General features: G+C 54.3%; 1 protein-coding gene across 2 annotated transcripts; it reads right to left on the reverse strand.

Annotated features, from left to right (window-relative positions):
* Positions 1–1,153: 1,153 nt before the first annotated feature.
* On the reverse strand, positions 1,154–26,261 carry PIK3R5 (phosphoinositide-3-kinase regulatory subunit 5). Of its 2 annotated transcripts, none has more exons than XM_065896645.1 (18): positions 26,159–26,261; positions 24,306–24,406; positions 21,824–21,892; positions 20,883–21,021; positions 11,888–11,957; positions 9,003–9,177; positions 8,256–8,409; positions 7,523–7,606; positions 6,552–7,245; positions 6,271–6,433; positions 5,810–5,935; positions 5,162–5,287; positions 4,911–5,004; positions 4,563–4,639; positions 2,172–2,265; positions 1,974–2,056; positions 1,405–1,517; positions 1,154–1,301 (listed from the first exon to the last, which is right to left on the reverse strand). In XM_065896645.1, the coding sequence occupies exons 1-18, from the start codon at positions 26,259–26,261 to the stop codon at positions 1,154–1,156; spliced, it is 2,613 nt and encodes an 870-aa protein (XP_065752717.1). The 2 variants fall into 2 exon arrangements, with proteins under 2 accessions (XP_065752717.1, XP_065752716.1); XM_065896644.1 differs by having other exon boundaries at positions 5,162–5,290.
* Between the last annotated feature and the right edge of the window lie 565 nt (positions 26,262–26,826).

Genomic DNA, 26,826 nt, shown 5'->3' on the forward strand with positions numbered 1-26,826 from the left:
CAGCCGTCTTCCCCTCAGCTGTCCATCCTCTACTCCTCTGGGAACTTGCCCAGGCACAATGGTACCAGTGAACTCTGGGGCTGGAAGATTTCCCACACAGTGGAGTGAGGTGAGGAGTGGGGCACAGGGGCCAACCTGGGAGACGAGGAGGTGAAGGCACGTGTGCAACCTCCTCTCACCCTGGCGAAGGCAGTTCCTCCTTCAGAGGGTAGAACTTAGGGCTCCTTACCCCCTCAGTCTGGGTCCTGCCCCGTCGGTGAATTGGAAAGGAGGGAATGAAGAGCATCGCGAGAACAGCGAGAGCATCCCCTCCCCACCCCCCGCCCGACACGTGAGTCAGGGCTGGAGGGGCGGCGCTGCTGACCTTTACTGAGCACCTGCTATGAGCCTGCGGCTGAGCCAGGTGCTTTGCAGACAATTTTGTCTCAGCCTTTTAAGGAGGTCTTATAACCCCCCATCTTAGTGCTCAGGAAAGGGAGGCTCGGAGAAGCTAATTCACTTCCTTCTGGTCATTTAGCTAGAAGGTAACTGAGCCGCCACTGATGTCTCCCAAGGATCTCGATCCACAAAGAGGCTCCAGAGAGAGAGAAAGGCTGTGTGTGTGTGTGTGTGTGTGTGTGTGTGTGTGTGTGACAGGGGCGTGGGATGGGGGCGACGGCACTGAGGTCAGAAGAGTCGCATCTACGTTTCTACCACCTGAACCCCTGAGTAGGGGCACTGAAATTCCAGACTCCAAGGGCTCCCCAAGTCCCTGACAAAGTAAGGGGCGGGCCTGGCCAAGGGTCGGGGGAGGAGGCCTAAACCACACCCCAGAGCACCAGAGCCTCAGCTCTTTCTTCTAGAAAGGATCCTAGACCACACTAGAGGCCAGGGCCTTCAGAGGCCAGCCCGCGCATCCTTCTCCTTTCTACCTGAGGGATCTGAGGGGCTGTAGGGCCAGGCCCCTCCCCCTAATGCTTGTTTCTTTCCCAAACAGAGCCCGGAGGCGCCATCAACCCCCTAACCCCTGCCCCCTGCCTGCTGCAGGGCCCACAGCGGGACCCTGACCCAGCACAGGGTCGTCCAGTTCTCCACGGGGAGTGAGGCCCTCCAAGAGGGAGGGGGCTCCGAGGAGGCTGCCCCCGGGCTTGCTGTCCAGGCCGGTGCCGGGCCGCTAGGGCAGAGCTCCACTGAAAGTCATGATGGGCAGACAGAGCAGGGAGCAGAGGTCGGGTGCCGTCTGCGCCTGCAGGTAGGAGGGCCTCTGGGGTGGGGGGCAGAGGCTGCTCGTCTCCGGCTTGTAGCAGGGGGAGACCTCACACCTGTGGGGCAGGGCAGGTGTCAGGGCAGGCCTCCCACCCCTCCAGCTCCCTCCAGGCCTCTGGGTGGGTGCTGAAGCAAAGCCGGGGGCCCCCGCTTTCCTACCTGACCACACTCTGCAGGATCTTCCTCTCGTCCTGGTCCAGGCACACGGCAAAGGGGCAGCCGTTAGAGCCGATAATCTGCACCTTGTCCACTTTGATCTGCGACATGCTAATCTAGAAGGAAGGCCCGGGTCACCCGGGAGCCCTGGCCCCAGAGCTGCCAGCCCTCGGCAGCTTCTTCCCTTGGAACCGCCCAACTGGGTCCAGGGGATGGGGCAGGAGCTCGGCTGCCAGCTCTCCAGGCGCGATGGGCGTGCAGGGGACTGGTCCCTCCATCGAGCCCTGCTTCCTCCCCAGCCTCTGCCCTTTCTTGAGTCTGGAAGGAGCAAGTGTCCTGGGAGGAGAAACCCCACTGTCCTCACCGTGACAGCCCGGGTTCCCTGACACAGAGGCCACTCCGCCTTGGACTCGGGGCTGCCCTGGAGGCCACCACGGAGCCCCACAGGTGTGCACCCTCCCACCCACAGGCCCCAGCACAGCCCTTGGACACCCCCCCATACACACGCACACACACGCACACGCCCAGTAAGTCTCCCGAGGGGATGACAGAGAGGAGAGGAAAGCTCTTACCTGGTTGAAGCCCTTCTTGGATTTAGGGTTCTGCCTTTTCACCACTTCTGTCAGGTTTAGCGTCAGGGCCTCCGTGCTGGAGTCTGAAGGGCAAGGGTGGCTCAGGCCAGGCTCAGGAACCCACCCCCCCCCCCTCCTCTCCTCCACCTTCCTGTCCCCCTCCCCTCCCCTCCCCTCCCCCTCCCCCTGCCCCCTCACCCAGGTCCTCCTGCTGCCGGCAGGCCTTGCTGAGGTTGATGGAGGTGCAGACCTTCTCCATGTTACTCCAGCGACTGCGTCCACTGATGGCCCCCTGGGGAGGCAGCAAAGCCAGACCCTCTCAGCGGCATGCCCCCCGGTGCTTACTGCCTCTTTGAAGAAGCGGCTCCAGACCGGCCAGCGACAGGGCGCCGCCTGCAGCCAGCACACCCAGGAAGCTCGCTCTCATGCACCCGAGCCTGCCAGCTTCTTCACCAAGAGCCCCTTGAGCCCTATATAGACCTCACTGGCTCCAGGGAGGAGCATCAGGTCACCGGCTTGGTCCACAGGTCAGCCTGGTGACTGGGCTGTAGGGTGCGAGTGCTGAGAACGTCTCAAGGGGTGGTCTGAGGATCTTCTGAACCCCGAGTGAGGGAGAGACAGTCTCACGGGCAGGGGGTCCCAGGCAGAGCTGGGCCGGAGCCCCCTCTTTGGGTCTTTGTCTGAATGTCTCTCTCATCAGGGACCTCCACGTTGCCAAACCCACAAGCACTCTCAAGTCCTCGGCTTGCCTGACCTTACAGGAGAATGCCATCCCGTCCGCTCCTCCCCGCTCCTGGGCGTCCGTGGCGGCACGCTCCTGGCTTCCCCACCGCCAGCCTGGTTGGGGCCTCTGCTTTGCGCGATCACCCTCCTCTGTCCCCATCACAGGACGCAGGTGTCAGGAGCTTCTCCTGGGGCCTCCGCTCTGTTATTCCTACTTTCTCCTTGAGGGAGCCTCACCCATGGCCCTTTCTCCATGACCACCTACACACCCATCTCCACATTTCACCTCTGAGCTCAGGCCCACCCTCCCACTGCCTGTTCTGGTCTCTCCTTCCCTCTCGAACCCACTATGCCCCACACCCACTCCCCCACTGGAGCTGGGCTGCTTCTGAGAAAATGGTCCTGTCAGTCGCAGAAGGCTGAAATCCAGGAGTTGGAGCCTCTCCTTTTCTGACCCATTCCTAAGCGCTGCTGCTCGTGTTATTCACATATAACCCCCATTCCTTTCCTCCCTAGTGCAGGCTGCCCATGTTTCTCGCCTGGACAACCACGGGAGCCTCTGACTTGGCTTTCCCACACCCGCTGGGGTCCACTCCGATATTCCCCACAGAGCCACCACAGGGGGCTTCCAAACCTCAAATCTGATCCTGCCACACCCCAAACTGAAAGCCCTTCACAGGATACCCATTGCTCTTAGGACGAGGACAAAACTCCTCTCATTGAACCAAGGCCCTTGGCATTCCAGCCCTGCCCATTTCTTTAGCTTCACCTCATCATCCTTTCCCCCCACACTGTCTCTGCTCCAGCCCCTCTGGTCCTCCTACAGTGTTGCCCTTTGATGTTCATGTTCTCTCTCACCACAGGGCCTTTGCACATGCTATTATCTCTACCTGGAGGGCACGTCTCTCTTCTTTTCCTACTTAACTAACTCCTGGTTTTCTTTCCAACATTGACTCGATGGCCCTTCTTAAGGAACCTTGTCTAACTTTCCTCACTGGGTTGAACAATCCCCTAAGGGTTCTCACAGAACCCTTTACCTCTCCTTCATCTGTTCGTCACAGTTGTAATTATACATGTTGTGGCATCATCTAACCCCTCCAGACTGTAAGAGCTTCGCTCCCTCTCGTGAGCACTCCCGTACCGTGAACAACACCCGGAACACAGCACCCAGCGAGTGTCAGTGCCCCTGCCCACCTCCTCGGCCACTACATGGAAAGAATCCTATTGTCTCTATCCCACCAGCCCTTTTGTTGCCTTGTCATCACTTGCCACTCTTTAATATTACCTTGGGCACTTTTTGTTTCCTTGTTTATTGTCTGTCTCCCTCCTCGAGAGAAGTTAAGAGGGAGGGCCTGGCCCCGCACAGAACCTGGCACGAGTAGGTGCTCAATAAATATCTTTCAAATTGCTGAGGGAGGGAGGGAGGCAGGGAAGAAGGTAGGAGGCTGCCCGTCCGGGAGGTGGGCCTGTCGTGGCCCAGAGCCGGGGTGTGCTCATGGGCTACCCCCCCAGCTCCCCTCACACCAAACCTACTCCCAGACCCCCACCAAGCACAGCAGTCCCTGCCCTAGTCCCTCACTCTGCCCCATTCTCACCCCCAGCCCTGAGGCCAGGCCCCAGCGCTTCACAGAAGGGCTGAGCACGTTCAGCAGTGGGGAGAACCCCGGGGCGGGGGCAGCTTTGGAGGCAGAGCGGGAGAGGAAGGTCCACCGCCTCTCCTTCCCCCTTCTCTCAGCATCCAGGAGAGCCTGGGGAGCCTGCCTCGGCCTTCCAGCTTAAAGACCACCTGGGGAACACAGGAGGCTGGCTCTGGGGAGGCGGCATGGGGAGCAGATCCCAGGGGGGAGGGGCCAGCATCAGTCTCACCTTGCTGTAAATAATCTGTAGTGTTAGAGGGATGGCTTCCCGGTCACCATCGATGCCCAGTCGCTTGCTGCCAGGACCTGTGCCACACACAGACAGACGCTCTGCTCCTTCTAATTCCAGTGCCTTTCACAGACCCTGTGCTCTGCCTCCCTGCCCGCTTCTTGTCCCTCCTGCCCCACCGCCCTGGGACCCCTCCTCCCCAGGGCCCCAGATCCCGGCCCACCTCCCTCTAGCTCTACCTCCAGGGGCCCCAACTCCTGGCGCCCTCTCGCCCCACCACCCCAGGGTCCCCCTCTCCGGCGTGTCGCCCCCCAGCTCTGCCTCCACTGGGGCTCAGGCAGTGCCCACCCGAAGCCTTGATGGCGCGTGTGGCAGCAGAGTGACCCAGCTCCAGGGAGTGGATGAAGATCTCTGTCGTCTTCTCCCCGGTGATGAAGGTCAGCTGGAGAGGGCAGGAGCGTGGGCGTCAGCGTGGACCTCCAGGAGGGGACCCCAGCACAGGCTCCTCCAGCACAGGGCTGCTGGCTGCCCGGGTATGGGAGCAGCCCTGCAGCTAGTCTGGGGGAAGAGGTGGGGCCAGGCGGCAGGGCAGGCCTTACCTCGGTCTGATAGACCTGCAGCAGCACCGGCCGGGCAGCGAAGCGGCAGTAATAGAGCAGCATGTCCGCCAGGATGGGCAGCTGGGCAGGAGAGCCCTCCAGGGGCCGGGACTCAGCCTTCAGAGACTGCTGTGGGTTGGGAGGGCCGAGCCCGAGCCCGAGGGACAGGTGGACAGAGAGGGAGAGAGAAAGGGAGGATGAGAGGAAGAGAGACAGACATGCAGACACACAGAGGAGAGATCCCGAGGCAGACAGGGCCAGGGAGGGGCACGGTGAGATGGGAGCAGGAAACAGAATGGTCAAGGGAGGACCCACAGCCTGGCCTCCGCCCCTCCCTCACTGGCCCATGGGCCTCCAGGGAGGCCCCGGCCAAGCTAGACAAAGCTGGGAGTTGAGGAAGGGAGCTGAAGCCTAAGGCAACTGGACCCTCTAGGGCCCCTCCCTCTCGGTGTGGTGACCCCTCCCTGGGCCCCCGAGCCCCGAGTTCAGCTCAGCCCTGCTTCCACCCACCCTCCTTGCTCGGTCCCAAGTAAGCCCTGGTCCTCCAGTGGGGCCGCAAGCTGGATCCCCCAAACTAGGACCTTCAAAGCGAGGCTGGGTGACCACAGACAGGGCCCTCCACCTGCACCCAGGAAAGGGGCCGCTTACCTGGCACAGGACTTCAGGGGGCAGGTGCATGAGGCCCAGCACGTTGCGCTCATACCAGGGGTCGAGCATGCCGAGGTAGTGGGAGATGTCATTGGTGCTTTCCTCCCAGGGGGCTGCACCCAGCTCCTGGGGCGGGGGCGAGAGTCATTCCCAGCCACCCGGACGCCTGCCACCCTAGCTTCGGGGCCCTGGGTGGCACCTGCAGTCCCACCCTGAGCTTCTCTGCACCCTTGGAGAGGTCTGACAACTCTCAGTCCATGTCACACGGCAAGACGTGCCCCCGCCCACCGTCGGGCCAAGTGCAGGGCAGGGACCACGCCCGGGACGGAGGCCCAGGCAGGAGGCGGCGGCCCCTAAACACGGGGCAGCTGGTGACTTCCGACCAGCCCCCTTCCGGTGACTGGGGCCTGCTTACATCTCCTCGCTTTGCCGCCCTGCTGGGCCCAGGGCCGGGGACCTACCGCAGGGCCGGGGTGCCTCGGGGAGTCTGTGGGGAGCGGCGGCGTCTGGCTCCGAGGGGCTGGGCTGGCGCTGGCGCTGGGCCCGCAGCTCCGCTTCATGGGCACGTAGAAGAACTGAAGCTTGAAGAACCGTGTGAGGAGCGGACGGTTGCTCTCCAGCCGCCTGCCGAGAGGAAGATGGTGAGAAGGGAGGCCCTTGGTCCCTCCGGGAGCCCAGATGCCGCCAGCAGCACGCCGCCCCTGCTGCCCAGGGCAGACCGATGCCCCGTTTCGGCCCTCACCGCAGCTTGCTGTACGCCCGGGCCACCTTCCCCGAGATCCGATCGGAGCCGAAGACCACAACTCGCAGCGTGGAGGCCCCGGGGTCCTCGTCCCCGCTCAGGAAGGGGCAGCGGCGCTGGTGACGGGAGGCGGGGGCCAGGGCCCAGCCGGGCAGCTGGGAGCCGAGCTTGTGCTGGGGCAGGGAGCGGGAACGCTGGGCCCGGGACGGGGGCTGCGCCGGGCCAGCCAGGGGGCTGCAGGGGCTGCAGAGGCTGCCGGCCCGCCGCAGGGGCGGGGCGCCGTCCGGGCCGCCCTCCGGGGTCCGGGAGTCCCTGCGCAGCACCAGCTGGCTGGTGCTCTTGAAGAGTTTATAGATCCTGTTGAACTGCCCGGGCCTGCGGTGGGCCCGGCGCTCCTGGCTGCCAGGCCTCTTGGGCCACTCGAACGAGCTGTCCTGGCTGTCCTCCACGTAGCCGCTGTCCACGCCATCAGAGAGGCCCGAGACAAAGGAGCTCAGCAGCCGGTGGGAGAGGCTGGGTCCCGAGGCCTGGGATGAGGCAAGGGACAGGGTGGAGTCGTGCAAGGCTGCCGAGCTGGTGGAGAGCAGCGAGTCCCTCTCGGCATCATGCCCCTCGGTTTCCACGTCCTCCTCGTCCCCCAGGATTCCTGGTTGGAGCAGCTCCTGTTCCTTGAGCAGGATCTCCTGCAGGATGTCTGCAGGGAAGCAAGGCGAGATGCCGTCTGGGTGTCCGAGCCCTTGGAACCCCTCTTGCACACCCTTGGACGGGGTGACAGGCTGAGACAGAATGAACTTGGGGAGCAGAGGGCAGAAGGAGGGCAGAGGGCAGCCCAGTGCCCTGCCCCCTGCTCTGCTCAGAGCCTGCTCAGGTGGGAGGGCTGGCAGGGGGGTGGGGTGAGGGGCAGCTGCAGAGGAAGAGAGCCCGGGCAGTTTGGGGGGTGGGCACCACTAGGGCCCCAGCGGACTGCTTACCGAAGCTGTCCTGGCTCCAGCTGTAGGTGTAGCACCTGGCGACAGGGATGGGGATGGTACGGAGCTTGCCAGGTTGTGCAGTGTCTGCAGGAACGAGGGAGGGAGGGGCAGGAGGTGAGGGCTGGGTAGAGGCCTTGAGATGGGCCAGCCCAGAACCCCCGTCTTGGAGGAGAGGCCAGAGTTGGGAGAGGACCGGTACAGGACACGCAGCCGGGTGGGCCGAGGCTGAGTTGGAAGCTGGGATGCCTGGCCCGCAGCCAGAGGGCTCCTCTCAAGCCCACCAGGTAGATGCCGTGCCCTTTTGTGAGCTGCATGAATGTGGCCCAGTCTCAGCCTCTGCGCCTCTGGTTCGAAAAGGAGAACCACGGCACCATCCCATCAGGCATCCCTTCTTCTATAATAGACGTTTCCCAGACCCACTGGGGCAAGGTGGGCCATGTGACTAAGGTGGCTCAAAGGGGTACGCTGTCTTCATTGTGAAAACGAAGCCCCTTGCCCTTGATCAGCGCTCTTTTCCTCCTCCCCCAGGCTGCCCCAGTGGCGATCTTAGCAGCCCAACCCTAACCCTGCAGACGGGAACTGCACCCTCGGGGATGCTGGAGCCAGGAGGTGTCAGAGAACCTGGGTCCCTGAATGATTATGTGAAACAGAAGCACCAGGCCGACCGGGGCTGCTCACCTGGGGGGCTACCAGGGCCACAGGGGGAAATGGGCCTCACCCCCCAGAGCCTCACCTAAGGCACCAAGGAAGCCGGCTTTCTCCCCCACCGCCTGCAGCTTGGACCTGAGCCACTGCCGGGCCTCAGCTGCATCCCCGATGCCAGATGCCAGTTCCTGTGCTTCGGCCGTCTCCGTGAAGATGTCCTCGAGCTCTGCCAGGGTCTTGGACTGAAAGCCAGGGGGAGGCAGGCTTGCTCCCGAACCACGGCTCGGCCGCCCGACTTCTCGAGCTCCCGGTGTCCAGTCCGTCCCCAGCCTCATCGCCTGCCGCCACCCACGGCTGAGCAGGGAGCCAGGCCTCCCACTCAGTCCCTATTCTCCAGAAGTGGTCAGAAAGAAAGGCCCAGAGCCAGAGCCCTGCAGAGTTGGGAGGGACTTCAGAGCTCACCGCTGTGGCCCAGAGAGGGGAGGGCGCTGCCCAGGGCCACACAGCTGACCTGTCACAGAGCTCGGACTAGACCCCAGGGCTTCCAGCTTCAGTCTAAAGCTCAGTCCTGTACCACCCAGCCCACGCTGGATTCGGAGGCTCTGTGTCCAGCCCCACTGTCTAGGGTGCCACCCACCTGGGTTAGGACCCAGCACAATAGAAACCTCTCAACCGATGAGGCCAGCCCTCCAGCGACATCCCCGCCATGTCACTCGGGGCGAGGGAGGCCAATGGACCCGGGCCGTGGAGAGGGACCAGAGAGGGGACCCTGCCTTTGCAGAGAGGTGCTCTGCCGGGAGGGGGCGGTGCTGAGCCCAGGGTCCCAGACACACACCTGCAGCTGGCAGTGCAGACCTGGGAGGTCGCAGTGGGCCCCAAAGGTGGCCTGGAAGGCGTGCAGGAGCAGGGTGGTGTAGGCGCTGTGCGGGGAGTGCCCAGGCGTGCTCAGCTTGTCGGCCACAGTGAGGAACTCGGCCTGCACCTCCACCGGGTTCAGCAACAGTACGGTGCTGGGGGACACAGAGACCGGCCATGGGTACTGGGCGCGGGGGCGGGGAAGGGCAGCCACAGAGCCCACGTGGGCCCGGAGGCCAGGAGAGAGGCTGAGGGCTCAGGGGTCCCAATTCCAAGGGAAAAGCTTATGATCTACTTTTGAGTAGTTTTCAGCTGGGGTCTTCAAAGACCTTTTAAAAATTGAACTCGGGACTTCCCTGGCGGTCCAGTGGTTAAGACTTCTCCTCCCAGTGCAGGGGGTGAGGGTTCGATCCCTGGTCAGGGAGCTAAGATCCCACATGCCTTGAGGCCAAAACCCATCCCCCCCCCAAAAAAAACCCACAGAAGTAATACTGTAACAAATTCAATAAAGACTTTAAACATGGTCACATCAAAAAGATCTTAAAAAACTGAACCTAATTTTCACAAATAAATTCTACCTTAATTTTTACATAAAACATTTTTCCTACAGGATATTTAAACAGATGCAAGATGACGCAGAAAAGGATTGTATTTTAGGTGAGCTGATTGGAGTCAGGCAGTCATTTTGGGAGGGGACAGAGGGACAGCCACATATGCCGTCGTGTGGTGTGGCCTGAAATTTCAGCCCGAGCCCTGCTCCTCAAGCCAAGGCTCGGGGTGTGGGGTGGCATCTGCCAGGAAGAAGGAGAGCGAAGTCAGGGCTGCATTTGATTCCTCTGCTTACAGGTGATGCCCTTTCTAACTTGCCAAAGCCCTCATGCAGGCCAGCATCGGGCTGGGGGAGGGAGTGTGCATGCAGCCACGCCCCACCCCCCGCCTCCTCTTCCCCTGGACCCTGGGCTCCCTTTTGATCCCAGTGTTTAAACGTCTTCATCATGGAAAATTTCAAACATACACAAATGTTAAGAGAATCGTGAACCCCGAGGATCCATCACTCAGTTAACAGTTAACATACGTCTGTTCGCATTTCACCCCGGCCAACCCCCGATCACTGCATTTTCTCGAAGGTATTCCAGCCATCGCAGTATTATACCTGTAAAGGCTTTTAGTATGAACTGCTCACACTTGTTCTCGTTCTCTCACAAATCTGTGCTGTGTTTAAACCCAGTGCCTAGAAGCACCAGGCAGGTGGCCTTCCTGCCAGTGTCTGTGGACAGAGGTCCCAGAGCCGGCCCTGTGGCCAGGGCTCAAGAATGGGACCAGGCTCTGTCAGAGTTCCCAGGGTTTAGGGAGGATCTCATTTTGATTTCTCTATTTGTAAGAAAAAGGGATCGGGCTCAAGTAAACGGTCCCTCACTAAGCCCTCCTCCTTCACCGACTGCTGGATCATCCCCTCATGGACATGCATTGAGCTCCACTGTATACAGGACCAGGGCAATCACACCCGGGCCCTCACCACTTGCACCTCCTCTGCACGCCTGTTCCCAACCTACAGAAAACCAAAGTGAGACCGACTCTCTGCTCGTAGCTCTTTCTACGAACCTGTCCGTGCCTCAGTTTCCTGATCCAAAAAATACCTTTCTCGCAGGGTTAACAAAAGGCCTGTATGATGGAGTGATGCCTGCAATAGTGCCCGGGGCTCAGGAAGTACCTAGAAGGGCGTTGGCGATAATCCACCATTCACCTGCCTCAGCCCTCTGGCAGGGTCCTGCTTACTTACTAAGCCAACATTTACAAGACATACTTTATGCCCTTTCTGTCTCTCTCAAAATCTACCACTAGCTTTTCTGTTTGTTTTTACGGAGAAGGAACTCAACCAACGTTTGCTCAATGAATGTGCTGTGAAACCCTCAGACTGAGGATGGGTGGGGGGTGACTAGAACTTCTGAGCTGGTGGAGGCTGGGGTCTTCAGGCACCCACATGCTTGGAGGCTTGCCGGAGGGTCCTTGGAATGGAGGCTTCAGCTCTAATGCTTTTCCAACAGGCGGGGACCCAAGAGGGGGATTCACAACCAGAACAGCCTTTTAAGTGAAACGGACTAGAAGAGATCAGAGCTCATCCTTGGGAGAAGGTGACTTTCATTTCCTAAAACCTGTCTCAGCTGTGTGTGTGTGTGTGTGTGTGTGTGTGTGTGTGTGTGTGTGTGTGTATGTACACCAGGCTTTCATATAAAATGCATTTTTTACTGTAGGTCCCAGTCAAAAAAGTTTGGAAAAACGCTCTTTTACTAACAGGCAGAAAGACATTATGGAAAGAGCCCCGGCTTTTGAGGAAGTCTAAGGCTCAAATCCTGACTCAGACACTTACTATCTGAGTGTCCTTGGGGAAGTTACTTGGCCTCTCTGACCTTCAGTTTCCTCATCTGAAAATTGGGGGTAAAGTAAGGTAATGTATGTTCGCTCAGCACCTGGCACAATCAAGGCAGGTGTTTTTTTTGTTTTGTTTTGTTTTGCGGTACGCGGGCCTCTCACTGTTGCAGCCTCTCCCGTGGTGGAGCACAGGCTCCGGACGCGCAGGCTCAGCGGCCATGGCTCACGGGCCCAGCCGCTCCACGGCATGTGGGATCTTCCCGGACCGGGGCGTGAACCCGTGTCCCCTGCATCGGCAGGCGGACTCTCAACCACTGTGCCACCAGGGAAGCCCAAGGCAGGTGGTTTTAAACTTTTCTTTTCTTTTTTTTTTTTTTTTTTTAAAGTCTCAGACCCAATTAGGAATCTGATGAAAGACCCTTAGCCCTGAAAAAAGAGGCTGTGCACAAAACATGACCCCACCCCCCAAACTCCTCCCTCCCCAAGAGCACTCACACGGTGGAGCTGCGATGACTCCTAGTGGACAGGCCCTGCTCGGCCCTCACCAGTCGCTGGTAGGAGATTCCTGTGGCCAAAAGAACAAACACAAAAGAACAGCTCATGGACTTACCTGTTCCTTCAGCAGCCATGGCCCTGCGCCTCGCAGGAGCCTGGCACTGGAGAATCTGGCTGGGAGTTCCCAGATAAGGGTCAGGACAAGGGGCAGATTAGGCCCATTGCCACCAGGGTCTTTAACTGTCTGATTCCCAGGCCCCACCCGCCCTGCAAAGCTTCACTCTTCAGAGACTGTGGGGCAGGGCACCCTGGGAGGACACCGAGGCCCCTGAAGCGGCCGGGTCTCCTGCTGTCCAGCTGGTCCTGGTTCCGTCCCCGCAGACCCTGGCCCGGGTGACCTCCTGCAGTGGGTGTGCCAGGCACCCCTCAGCTCAGCCTCAGCTCCGGCCAGCCCCCAGCCTCCCCCTCGGCCTCCCGGCCCCGCTTCCCACATGCTCTCGGGGGGCCCTCAGGGACCCGTGGTCCTGCCTGGCGCTGTCCCTCTCTAGGGCTGAGCCTCTGCACCAAAGACCCCCTCCCTGCCTTCCTCTCTGGCCTCATCCACCTCTCTGTCACCTCTGATTCAAACGTGCTGAGAAGAAACTAGCCAGAGTTCTCCCTGTTTCCCTGCAACTTGACTCAATTCTGTAGCTGGAAAAGTAGGTATTCAGTTCTGCGTCAGCTACGCTGAGGTTGTTACACAATGGCTTGTGCTCCTCACTGATGAGGCCTGGGATTCAGGGGGGCAGGCAGCCTCCGTGTTAGAGCCTGGACATCGTCGCAGGGGCCCTGCCGGGTTGTGGACCGGGGTGTGAGCTGGGAGCAGAAAGGCTGCCCCTCGGAGGAGTGAAAGCCAAGACTGGGGTTAGAGACGGCTGTGAACAGAAGGGCCGTGTCTTTTGTTTAGTAAACGGCCGAACATTTCCAATTTATAGTATTCCAACTTAGGGCCTAATTGCTTTGCTTTGGGGGCCTTTCACCTGGTGTGTCTTCCATGTACTTGTCACATGTTTAGATGTTAAGGTTACGTCTATTTTGACAGGAAAGTCCCTGAAACAGGGATTACTATGAGGACTCAGGACGCCATCTGGTGGCCGCTCACAGACACGAGAGAGAAAAGTCCCCTCGTGGCCCCTTCAACGCCCAACAAAGTGCTGCAGGAGTGTCCCCCGCACCCCAGGTCTCCCTGCCCCCCAACCTCCCCGACCCCCAAAACACACAGAGAGCAAAGTCTTCTCTCGACCCGTCACACTTTTCTTTTACCAGCTAATGGTTTTAACGGGTAATGCACGCCCTGCTGACCCGCTGCCGGCCCCGCCCCATTTCTGACCCTTGTCAACGCAGACCAGGCCGGGGCCACACCCCCGGGGGTACTGTTGACCACTTTCTCCCTGAAACCTGCTCTTCCCTTTAGTCTCCATGACGAGGAACATCCTCTAACATCCTCTATCTCTCCACCTGCGTATCTTAGGATGCTTTAATGGTCTCATTTGGGGATTATGGCATCATTAGCGCTGGGAGCTGCTGTTTGCTTGATTTTGTTGTATTAGTGGGGGACCCAGAGGGCGTTGTTTCCAGAGCTGGTTGGCCGGTGCTGAACAGCCCGGATTCCAGCAGCATCAGCTGAAACTCTCTACCCCTCTCCCAGAGACACCCATCAAATTCCCCCCTCCTTGGCTTCTCTTTTTTTTTTTTTTTTTTTTTTTGCGGTACGCGGGCCTCTCACTGTTGTGGCCTCTCCCGTTGCGGAGCACAGGCTCCGGACGCGCAGGCCCACCGGCCATGACTCACGGGCCCATCCGCTCCACGGCATGCGGGATCCTCCCGGACCGGGGTACGAACCCGCGTCCCCTGCATCGGCGGGCGGACTCTCAACCACTGCGCCACCAGGGAAGCCCCCCTTGGCTTCTCTTGATAACGGACCTCCACTTATTGGGGAGCCTCAGGGCACTGGGCGCCTCTCCCCCTTTGACCTTCACTCCTCCTGCCCTGGGCGTCTCGGCAGACGGGAACACTTTTCTGGGACTGGCTTTCTTAGACCAAGGCTGGCCCAAGGGCTGAACAAAAAACCCACCTAGGCAGTTCCGTGTCAGGTCCTAATACGTAGGAAATGGAAAGGGCCCCCTCATGCGGGCGAGGGATGGGTCCTGGCAGTCGGGAGCCGATGGTGGGCAGCCACGGTGAAGTTCAAACGCCTTGCCCAGGCACGTGAGCCCCTCTGTAACTGAGCTTTGTTTACCCTCCTGAGCTTCCCCTCTTTTTAATTTTTAAAATTGTTTTATTTATTTTATTTTTGATGGAAGTATAGTTGATTTACAATGTTGTGTTAGTTTCAGTTGTACACAACTTTGTGTTGTGTACAGCAAAGTACCCCGTGACCCTTCCGGACCTCGCCCTATTTACTTCTTTATCTGTATCTTTTATCACATCCTTTATAACAAATCAGTCAGTGGAAGTAAAGTGTTTTCCTGAGCTCTGTGAGCCATTCTAGCAAATTGAAGAACCTGAGGAGGAGGTCATGGGAATCCCCAATTTATAGCTGGACAGTCAGAAGTAAGGGACTTGGCATCTGAAATGGGGGTGGTCTGTGGCACTGAGCCCTCAGCCTGTACGGTCTGCCAGACCCCAGGTAGTTTGGGTCGGAACTGAACTGAATTGCTGGATACCCAGAGCTGGGGCCTGGAGAGCTGGAGAACCGTTTGGTGGGTGGGGGAACCCCACGCATCTGGTGTCAGAGTGTTCGTTCTGTAACGACGGCACAGAGGCCCAGCTACAGCCAATGACGTTTGACGTTCTTTCAAGGGGTGTAAACCTTTCATTCCATAATCACAGATAAAAGGTATAAAATGCAAATTCTTTGATCAATCATGTCCCAGAGAAACATACTGCCACTGAAGAACATTCAGAATTCACCTGCCACCAGCTAAGAGACAAAACTGACTAATCCAGGTTTGTTCCTGCTTTGAAAGGAGGTCAAAGGGTGGGTACCTGCTCAGTGAAAAGGAAAAAGGGCAGGAGTTGCCCAAGCGGGGAGAGTGCTCACCAGCTGGGACCGCCCAGGGCCTTTCATCACACACAGTCCCCCGCCTACGCCTCTTGGTAGAAACACAGCTTCATGCGAACATGAGAATGGTGTTTGGAGTCAAAGACTATGGTTTCTGGAATCAAACCTGAGTTCAAGTGGTAGAACTCTTGTTAGCTATGTGACCATGGGCCAGCTAAATTGTCTGGACTTCGGTTTCATCGCCTGAAAGATGGGAATAATAGTAACTCCCCAGCGGGACGCTCTGAGGATAGATGACACTGACCCTTAGCGGTGCTGAATGCACTGTCAGCCCTCAGTGAAGGCAACCCACGCCGTCACGGCCATCAACACCGTCATCCTCATCCTCAACATCCCCATCACACCCTCCTCCTCGGCCTCGACACCACCGTCACCGACAATTGCAGCCCTATTTCTTTAACTTGAAATGTAGTCGGTTTACAACGTGGTGTTAGTTTCAGGTGTACAGCAAAGTGATTTGGATTCTTTTCCACTATAGGTAATTATAAGATACTGAATATAGTTCCATGTGCTACACAGTAGATCCTTGTTGTTTATTTTATAGATAGTAGCTTGTATCTGCTAACTCCAAACTCCTAATTTATCCCTCCCCACGCCCCTCCCCTTTGGGAACCATAAGTTTGTTTTCTGTGTCTGTGGGTCCGTTTCTGTTTTGTAAATAAGTTCATTTGTATCATTTTTTTAGATTCCACATATAAGTGATATCACGTGATACTGGTGTTTGTCTGACTTCACTTAGTATGATAATCTCTAGGTGCACTCATGTTGCTGCAAATGGCATTATTTCATTCTTTTTTATAGCTGAGTAATATTCCAGTGTGTGTGTGTGTGTATCACATCTTTAGCCATTCATCTGTCGACGGACACTTGGGTTGCTTCCGTGTCTTGGCTACTGTACATAGAGCTACTACGAACGCAGTCCTACTTTTGCCAAGGAGGCTCAGAGAACTTATGTAACCTGTCCAAGGTCATCAGCTAGTAAGTGACAAAGCACAGGTCTTTGTTATCCGAAAGCCCATGTTCCTTCTCTCGCATTTGACTTTATAGCTAAAGCAAGGGCCATCAAACTTTTCTGGGTCTCGGTTGTCTCACGCACAAAACGGGAGTAATGCTGCTTTTCCCTCTTACTCCACAGGGCTGTGGTCTGGGTGAGATACGATCATGGAGGTTTGGGTGCTTTGAAAACTGCAGAGAGACTCACACATATGACGCTCACTGTCTCCCCTCAGGATGACAGACTTCTCTGCAGACAAGTATTAGGACCTGCACAGCTGTGTGGGCATAGAGTAAATACTCAACAAACATATGGGCTGAACCCAAGAGGGGTGTGGTGGGCAGGACCCAGAAGCACTGACGTGAGGTTTCCTGCCACCCCCAGATGGAGGCAGTAGGCGACCCTACTTGGGGTGGAGTCAGGAAGAAGGGGGAGGCCCTCAGGCTCGATAACCTGCCCGCTTCCTCTGCCACCCAGCCACATCAAAGTGGGATAAACTGTTTCCCTCATCTCCATGGCAACTGACTCCCCAAGGCTCCATGGGTGGAGGGCCCAGCTCCCCGGGTCCCTTGTCATCTTCTCCCTGTGACCTTGCCAAAATCCATCTATTAAGCGAATACCACCCCAAATCCTACTGTCCCCAGCAATGGGAAATCAATATAGGCCAGCATTCATTCTCACAAACTGCTGCGAGGGAGACATTCATATACTCCCATTTTTACAGATGAGGAAACTGAGGTTCCTATGATGTTAAATGTCTTGCCAAAGGCCCCACAGCCCCAGGATTTGAAATGGCGATGGGCTAGTGCAAAGTACTGGTAACCACCAAGTGATTCAGCCTCAGCCTCTCCCCAAGAGCTCGTCGCGGAGCCTCCATTCCCGCCCCTCTCCCTTTCTCCTGTTGCCTCTCTCAGCTGGGGTTACTGGAGACGGAGCTACTCAGCAACAAGGCAAAGCTATTTCCACGTGCCTTTACAAAAATCACACCAAAGCACTTCCTAACTAGCCCACTTAAGGGTTGTGTAAAAGGAGCTAATTTGGTTTAATTTACTACTTGCTATTCACGAGGGCTCAGGTTCTGTGAAGTTAGAGGTTCACTCGTGGATGTGAGATGAGTAATTTTTGCTCGCTATAAAGGATAACTTCAAAGGACTTTTTCCGCTGTGTGATGTTTTATTCCCCCGTATGATGTCAACTAATTTTGTATCTAATTCTGCCATCTTTTTGTGACTTACATGAGAAATTTATTTCAGTTTCTCATACCCTCCTTTAAACCAGCCCTCCCACCTTGCTGGTCCCCTCAGTAACGAACTGAATGCGTTTTGACACAGGCTCGCTATACACTTGTACGAGTGCTAGGTTTTTTTTAAACTGTTTGAAAATGACTCTCTGACACAAGAAAGAGCTAACGGTTTCCTATTTCGGTTCTGCTTTCCCTGGAAGAGGAGGCGTTCCTGGCATGAACAGCCTGGCCTGAGCGTCCCCCTCCAGGCATTTGCTTCGCTCCTCAGCATACCTGAGCCCTCACATGGTCCCAGGGGCAAGGTCCAGGGGAAGACCCTCAGCAGTGAACGACCAGGGTGCCAGGAGTCCTCCCTGCTCTGAGTCCAAGGACCCTCACTCCATTTCCATCTCCAGTTGCTGCTCTGCCTGGCTCATGTCCCCCAAGCCTAGAACCCCACGTCCCCGAGTCCGGGCCACCCCACAGCCCGCATCCGCCCCTTGGCCCCACATCTGCTCGCTGGGGGCTGCTCGGAGCTGAGTTCCTGCTCAGCTGCCCACAAAAACATCTCAAGGCATAGCGTGCATCCAGCTGAGGGGAGACAGCTGGTTCCACTTGAAACTGGGAAGCGGTCCCCCTGCATGCAGGTGACAGACAGCCCTCCCCCAGGACAACCTCTCCTTTACCCATTTCAAAGCAAACTCATTTAGATCTTTGCTAGAGACTGAAGGGCCTGCCAAGGCATTTGCATTTTAAATCCTCTCTGTCTCATTACAGAAAGGAAGAAAAGCTTTGCGTTCTTGTTAAAGGAATTCTGGTCACCAGCAAGAAGCCCAGAAGTGATCTAGATCTGTTTGTTTGGGGGGTGGGGAGCGGGGAGCAAGGGAATGAAAGAGATTAAATTGGTTTGTTCATTTAGGGTGCCTTGGAAAGCTAGGTTGCCTGACTCGTCTATTCACCATGTGCCTCAACACCTTTCCTAGTCCAGCCCCTTCTCCTGAAGGCCTTCCTGATTTCTTAATTCTTCCACCCAAGTCTCTACCAGGAGGTACGGTCCATGTAATGGGTAGACTTTGGCTACCCTAGCCTGTGCCTGTTCGGCTCTTAGAGCCTGTAACAACGGACAGCGGACTTGCTGGGGGAAGACAGATCAGCTGATTGGTTAGGCGAACAGATCAGTTGATTGGTTGGGAGACGACAGATCAGCTGATTGGTTGGGCAGACAAATCAGATGATCGGTTGGGGAAGGAAGTCATAAACCTCTCCAAAGGAATTTTCGTATAAAGCTTCAGTCCTGCGCTTTCTAGGGTCCCTGAATTATTAGGGAATAAGATTTGGTACTTCCGTCCTGTGTGTATTTAATGCACATGATGAGACTTAGACGCTCCCAATACTAAACAGGGTCTGGTGCATATACAGATTTAAAAGAAAAAAAAAAAAAAACGGGATTATAACATACTTAGTATGGGGGGGGCCGCCTTTTTTCTTTTTTTTTTTTTTTTTGCGTTACGCGGGCCTCTCACTGTTTTGGCCTCTCCCGTTGCGGAGCACAGGCTCCGGACGCGCAGGCTCAGCGGCCATGGCTCACGGGCTCAGCCGCTCCGCGGCATGTGGGATCTTCCCGGACCGGGGCACGAACCCGTGTCCCCTAGCATCGGCAGGCGGACTCTCAACCACTGCGCCATCAGGGAAACCCCGGTCCTGCTTTTTTACTCAACACGTTACTCAACATCTTTTCATCTCAGTAACCTTATTTCTGTGATCTCATTTTTAATAAGTGAGGCGGATTCCACCAAATGACTTTGCTACGATATATTCAACTATGTACAATATTTAAGTTTTTTGGAATTGGTCATTAAAAAGAATGCAGCAATGAACATCCTTGTAGCTAGGCTCATGTAACCTATTTTTCTTCCGTTACTTTTATGGGTTTTTTTTTTTTAATTTTATGGTCTTGATTTCCACACTTAAACATTTAATCCATCTGAAATTTATTTTTATGTTTGCAATAGAACTTAATTTTTTTTTTGAGATAGAATTTTAAACCCCTCCTTTTTTTGGTCTGTCAATTATCTTGATACCATTTATAAAATGACCGATTGTTTACATCACTGATTTGAGGATGCTGCTTTGCATATAGTACATTTTTATACATTTAATCTGCTCCTTGCTATTTAGTTCCATTAATTTTCTATTCTTATACCAACAGTGTACTATTTTAATAACTATAGCCTTACAGTACTTTTAAAGACCTAGCAGAGAATCATCCCATTCTTACTCTTCCTTAAGCATACATAAGTACATAATAGATCCTACTGTAGAGCATTTATTCTGTCCAATAGACTTAATTTTGTTAAATTAAAAAAAATATTATTGGTATTTTTAACTGCACTTACATGTATTTCCATAACACCTGATGTCATTACAATATTGATTCAACCCAGCAGTGTCTCTTAAACTTTTTATCCTTCAGTAAAGTTTGTTTTCTCTATGTAGGTTATTCACATTTCTTTATTTAGCTTATATTTTTAGTTGCTATTGTGAATTGTTTTTTTCCACATTATGTTTTCTTACTGGTTGATGCTATTATATAAGAAAGCTCTTAGCGACTTGATTACTAGTCTGACAGTACTTTGGGTTATTCTCTTAGTCTTGACAGATAAGCAATTGTTTGATCTCTATGTAATTAAAATTTTATCTTCCTGAAAGAGGAAATACTCTTTCTTTCTTTTTCATGGGCAAAATACCTACAAGCACGAAGAGGAAGATTATTGACTTAATAATGGAAATGCTGCTAGTGGGTTGTTACCTTATTAAGGATCCTTCCATATATTAATAGTTTCCACATATTAGAGGGGCTTTGAATATCAGGAATGGATGTTAATTTTTTTTTCATTTTACCTTAAATATTTTTATTTGGAATGGATGGAAGTTGAATTTTATCAAACATTTCAGAGGCATCTACTGGGATGTTTGTGTGACTTTATTCCTTTGAGCTACTGATGTGATGAATTACTCTACTCCGGGACCACCTCTCAGTAAGTCATACTTGATTGTGTTTTTCTGGCTCTACAAGAGTTCTCCTAGACCTCATTTTCACGTCTGCTATAGCACCTGCAACTTCTCAAGAACTACTTTTCAGAATCCACATATGAAAACTCGGACAGTACCTGGCCCTTGCCCACACTTGTCGTGATGCCCATCTACCTGTTCATTCCTGGTACCAGCCACCTTCCCCGGCCAGAACTGAGTCCGTTCACACGTGCATCCCGCTACGTGTTCCGGGGTAAAGAGAACAAACAAGGGCCTCTTGTCAACATTGTGTGTGGGCTTCTCTGTCTGACCTGGGCAGCCTCAGAGACCCCCTGGCTAACCAGAGCAGAGGCACAGGCCAGGAGGCGGGGTCTCCTTGCCCTGAAGCCCTGCTCAGCTACCCCTAAGAGTCCCTCCTTGGGTCACTGCCGGTGTTTGCTGCCGTCAGCCGTCTGATGCCGATGCAGACACAGAGCACTAGAAGCATGAAAAGGGACTCCAGGCTTGTGAAGCAGGCCACGGGCAGAGACGAGCTGCACGATATGAAGTGAGGGGGGTCACAGCCAAAGCCCAGTTTCAGAAAAGCCGGAAACCTCCTGACCGCACGGTCCCTGCCCCACGTGCGTGCCACCTCAACACTTACCTGGGGCCTTCAGTTCAGCATCGATGAAGGTGAGCAGCTCCTGGCAGATGCTACAGTAAGGAACGGGCCAGGTCAGGAATCGGTGGTAGGTTTGGGCGGCCTTCAGAAGGAGATCTGAGTCTGGTGGGAAGTGTGGAGTCTGGGATGGAGAGGGAGCGGCAAGCAGAGAGGTCCGGGTCAGAGGAAGCTCGCTGATATTCCAGGGCAGACCCTGCTCCTTTCTGGAATGTTCCACAAAGGGCACACTCTTCCTGGCAGCAGTGTGTCCCAGGACGAGGGCAGGCAGAATTGAAAGTTACCCACAGGAAGTGAGTTACAGATGGGCGAGATGGTGCCCAAGGATGTCTCTACTACAGGGGCCTTGTTCTCACCAAACATCACAATTTACCAAATACACAAGAGGGCCTCTCCGAAAAGCTGTCACCTTGGAGGTCAACCTAAATGGTGCCACTGCTGCCACTCCTTTCGAGGAATGGTCTTCAATGTCTAAACCGCCTTTACTTAAATATCCCCACGAGAGGCCAGTGTTTATTCTTTGAAGTGGACCGACTCAGTGTACTTGGAGTCACTTGATGCCACCGGTCTGGTGAACAGGGGGTGACGGCACTGGGGGAAACTGACCACTGCGGTACAAAAGGAGGTGGACATCACATGTCTTTAACAGAATCTCTCCTGTGGTTTGTGAAAGGGCTGTGACCGTATCCCCTCCATGGGTGCCCAGATACTCCAGGCACGACGGCATCCACGTGGACTTACTGGAGGCCTCTCAAATGGCTAATCTGAAGCCATCAGAGGAGTGACACCCACCTGAAGTGTCACTGGTGGACAGTTTCTCTCTCTGTGTGTTTATCCTCTGAGCTGTGAGGGCTCTGCCCCCTCCATGGAGGCTGCTCTCCCTCTCCTCCCCAACCTCCCCCAGCCTGCCCCAGCCGGGAACTTACACAGAGGACAGTGGAGTAGAAGAGCAGAGCCAGGGGGGCGAGGAGGTCATAGGTGCCCTTCTCTTGGACCTGTGAGGGGGACAGGAGGGGGGCAGGCTCATCACAGGTGCACAACCAAGCACTGCTCTCTTCTCTGTTTCTTTCTTTTCTTTTTCTTTTCTTTTTTTTAAGTGAAAAGTAATGTAATCACAAGACAAACATTTAGAAAATAGAAGTAAAAAAAAAAAAAAAACCCCACGATATCCCCCTTCCAAACTCAGCCACAACTAATATTTCAGTGTACTTCTCCTTACACCATTTTTCTCTGTGTATTTTCCTCTGCAGAGTTGTATATTTTTACTCTTCACGTCTTTTACGTACAATATTATAAGTGGATTTCTGCTTTGCAACATCATCTCGAAGACCATATTTCCCCCCCTCCTAGTTATACATTTATCTATTATTTGTTTTGTAAATATGTTTTCCGGTTTGTTGTTGGTCTTTGAAGTTTCCGGATTTTTTTTATGTACATAAATTACAAGTGTTAGCCTTTTCCTTTATGGATTTTCACTTTTGCATGCAAGGTTCATGTAAATATTCATATATGTTTTTTGTTCTTTTCTCGGAAGCTTCATTTTCTTAAATTTAAACCTTTAATCCACCTAGAGTTCTGTATAATATGAATTTGGAACTTCACTCCATATTTTTGGAAACGTTTAATCAATTTTCCCTAAACCATTTAATAAATTTTAATGATGCAATTTTTTTTTGGCGGCTCTGCAGGCTTGCAGGATCTTAGTTCCTCAACCGGAGACAGAACCCGGGCCCCAGCAGTGAAAGCGCTGAGTCCTAACCACTAGACCACCAGGGAACTCCCCGCAATTTTTTAATATATTAAATTTTGTTTCTACCCTTGGATACTATCCATCATTTTTATTACCTATATAATACTCCTTCTGGTAGATCTCCATAATTTATTAGCTTTAGACACTTGAGATTATTTTCTTGCATTTTAAGTACCTGTGCAGTGAAAATCTCTGTGTACACTCCTTTTTCTATAATTTGGATTACTTACCTTGGATAGAGCTCAAGAAGTGGAATGAGTGGATACAAGACTGTGAACATATTTACGATCTTCGAAATGTATCGCCAAATTGCTTTCCAAAAGAATTTTGCCATTTATAATACTGTGTATGTATGAAAGTGCCATTTTACTACAGCCTTCCCTGCATTGGTTATTATAATGTTTTTGCGAATTTGCTAGGCAAAAGCTGTGTCATTATGGTTTTCATTTACATTTATTTGACTATAACTGAAGCAACATTTTCCATATTGTTTAAAAGTTCTATTTATTCTTTTGTGAACCATCTCTTTGATAAAGCTCACCCACCACACCACAAACAAGCACGTATAGACACAAGTTAGAATTCTTTGGTCAAAATACTAGTGGTCTCCCAACCCATTCTGGAATTCATGGGTGTTGAAGAAACAGAGAAAGCCCCACCACCTCTGCTGTGCCTGGTGACGGCAGCAGGATCAAACAGAATTCTCCTTCATGGTCCAGAATAGACCATGTGTCCAGTACACTTGCTGCTTGGTCCCTTCTATAAAACCCTCCCCTGTTGCTATACAGTAGTTGTTCCTTTATATTTGGGTTTATAAGGTAAGCACTTCAGAGGTGCTTTAGCTCTTCTGAGTTGGTCTCCTTGTGATCAGCGTATAAAAGCACCAGGTAAATGGTGGCGCCAGAATTGAAACTTTGGGTGTCTTGATAAACCAAGACTTTTTTCTTAGAGGTAAAGGGACAGCTGAGAAAGACATGTGTTTTCCAACTCAGTCATGTATTTAAAAATAAAGATAAAACATCTTTAGGGACTCGTGCCTGTGCTGGAACCCCAGCCCAAATCAGGTTTGTTTTCTTGTTGTTGTTTTTTTTTAATTTTTTTGGCCACGTGGCATGTGGGAGCTTAGTTCCCCGACCAGGGAGCGAACCCATGCCCCCGGCAGTGGAAGTGCAGAGTCCTGACCACTGGACGGCCCGGGAAGTCCCCCAGATCAGCTTTAAACACGCTCTTCTTCTGAGTCATAAAAGCCTGTTTACTGAACTGTTAGAGGAGGTCTCGGTTTACCTCTCCAATCAATTTTCTCTTTTGCATCTTTGTTTTCTCTTTGCATCTGCGTCTTTTGGGGGAAAGGAATTCGGGAGCGCGTCCTCCCTCCCTTGCAGTCGACACCTTGACTTACAAGCAATGTCTGTCTTAAGAAGCAGCTTAAACTGGGGACCCTGGCTCGCCCAGCACATGTTCATAGCAAAAGGACCACGCCCCTTCCTAAGGCCTTCAATCCACAAACACCACCGAAGCAGAGAACTCAGGCTGCCAGTGCCTCCATCAAGCCCCCTGGTGGTCCAGGCACCCCAGAACTGACATTCTGTGGGGACCTATTTCTCGACTCTATGAGACTGATCCCAGCGCTGCCCTTCAAACCAAGGCCGAGCCCTCACCTCGCGGGTTTTCTGCAGGATCTGCTCCAGGAGGATAAGGAAGTGGCCTGGATCCCTGCTGACCAGCTCCTGCAGGCTCCAGCAGTTGAGACACAGCCCAGCTGCAAAGGGAGGGAGAGGCCAGGGGTCAGTTGTGGTTGGAGGGAAGTGGCAATTCCTGGGGCTGCACTGGGGCATTCCCTTCTGAAGTAAGAGTCTCAGGAAATTCTGGATCAACACACTCGACCCTATTAGGCCCCATCAAGATAATGATAAGTTTCTTCTTCCTGCATAGACAGGAGGCTCAAGAGACACAGAGAGGGGCTGGGATCTCCCTTAGAAGCCAAGGACTGGCCACGACTCTGCTCCCTGTGCCTCTGGAGAGCACCAGCTTTCCCACATCCTCCGAGATGCAGGGAAGGGGCACAGAAGCAGAGATCGCCACCCCAGGACACAAGGCTGAGTCTGCAACAGCCATGGGACCTCCCGGAACTGCTGGGCAGTGGAGCCCGGGAAAGGGAAGCGCCATTCATTTCTATTTTGAAAGCTATGAGGAGTACTTTGTCACTCTGTAACTTCCCCAGACTTTCTTATTTTGTCAGTCTCTGCTTCCCTGCAGTCAGCATGGGTAAACTCCCCCCAAATTAAAGGGGCAGTCACAGAGGTCTGCGGTCTGTGTGTGTGTGTGTGTGTGTGTGTGTGTGTGTGATGGGGAATGAGAACAGTGGGGGTGGAAGTGCCCCCCTCATGTGCACGAGCTCCTTCTGAAGTGCTGCAGGCCCCAAGCAATGTGTTCATATGGTCACGGGGTTTAGTAAAATTTGCTATAGTCAGGTATTTTTGTATTCTTTGACTTGATGGCCCCTCAATTCTAGAAGCTTAGTCTCATTAAAACCTGGGTAGGAGGCCAGAAGGAAGAAAACTGCCATTTAGTGACCACCTACTATGTACGTCTAAGGTGCCAGGCCTTTCACACATCACCTCCATTGAATCTCCCATCCCCCCCTCGGGAAGGTGGTTCCTGCTGTTATTATTCTCATTTTACAGGCAAGGCAGGTGAGTCCTGAGAGGCTAAGGGACTTGCACAAGTTCCTACAGCCAGTGAGAGACAGTTTTAAGTCAGATCCGCTTAATTCCAGAGGCCAAGGAAAGCCTCTGAGGGGAGGTGACATTTGAGTTGAGACCTGAATGAGAAGGAGCCAGCTCTGCGTCGTTCTGAGGGAAGAATTCCAGGCAGCAAGTGCAAAGGTCCTGAGGTAGGAAGGAACCAGTTATGTTCAAGGAGCATGGGTATCTATCTCGTGGGGTAGTTAGGGAGGCAAGTGAGGCGCGGAAAATCTTTATGAGCATAAGGAGTTATTAAGTTAATCTCTAGCCTTGGAGACCACTGCCCCAGCCTGCAGATACCCCTGTTTCTCAGTCCTGGGGATCATGGAACATGGAGGCCTCCTATCCCCTGAAGTTCTGCTGAGATTCTCCACTGTTCTATGGGGAAGAGGAGGATGGGGCTGTGGAGAAAACGAGAAACCAGGAAACAGGAGAATTCTGGGGAGAACTGTCTAGAAATACCCGGCTGCTCTTTTGAAATCAGCAGTGTGGCATGTTTAAGCTGGTCCAGTACCTTCTTCAGGGAGCTAAGCTTCTAGCACACGAGGAGGATGAGGAAGGCTGCCTGGGGGAAAGGAGAAACTTCCACCCACCGAGGGCCACTCTCCATCAGCTGCTGTGCTGAGCATCTGCCCGAGTGAGGTCCGCGGAGTCACACACAGGGCTGGAACCGGAACCTGCCAGTTCCGTGCCTGAACCAGTGCTCACCACAGCCCCTGCAGCTCCCCTGGGCCCCAGATGCGCCTCCCCGGCTCCCTGGGACCTACCTGACCAGGAGGTGGAGCGGCGGCTGAGGCTGAGCCCGTGCAAGCAGCGCTCCAGGGCGTGCTGGATGCGGTCCTCCGTGCACGTCGTGGCCCCTGGCTGCATCCTGAGTCATCGCCTGCATGGGGGACAGACGCCGGTCAGCCTGGAACACCCTGGACTCGAGAAGCACATGGCCTAGCAGGGCAGCTGGCAGAGACAGCGGGCACGCACAGCCGGTGCCATCAGCCAGCTGCCTCCGGGGCTGGACCGGCTCCTGGGCTCCTGGCGGTGCGGCTCAGAACGGCAGGACGGGGCACGCCTGTGGCCCACCAGTACAGGCTACGGGAAGCGAGGGGTGGCGGGGGGAGTGGAGAGGTGCGGCCCTCCTCCCCCTCCCCGCCCCCACCCCCGGCAGGGGTGAGTGGCTGCAACAGCCCAGGGAGTGCCCGTGGCGTGACCAGACCCCCGTGCTGGGCAGGAGGACCTCAAAGGAAAAATCAGGATCACGTGGGGGACTTTCTCTGAATTTCCAGGCCTGTGTGCCCCACCCCTCAGGGATGGCCTGGGAGCCTGGTCACAGAGCTCCCTGCCAGTGCGCCGGGGGCTCTGATGCTAGGGCCCGGCAGGGGCTGCCTTCACACATGCCACACCTCCACTCCGCCACACCCTCTGCTTGGGTGCCCAGGCC

This window comes from Phocoena phocoena, chromosome 19 (genome assembly GCF_963924675.1).
Source record: "Phocoena phocoena chromosome 19, mPhoPho1.1, whole genome shotgun sequence".
In the NCBI taxonomy this organism is placed as follows: Eukaryota; Metazoa; Chordata; class Mammalia; order Artiodactyla; family Phocoenidae; genus Phocoena; species Phocoena phocoena.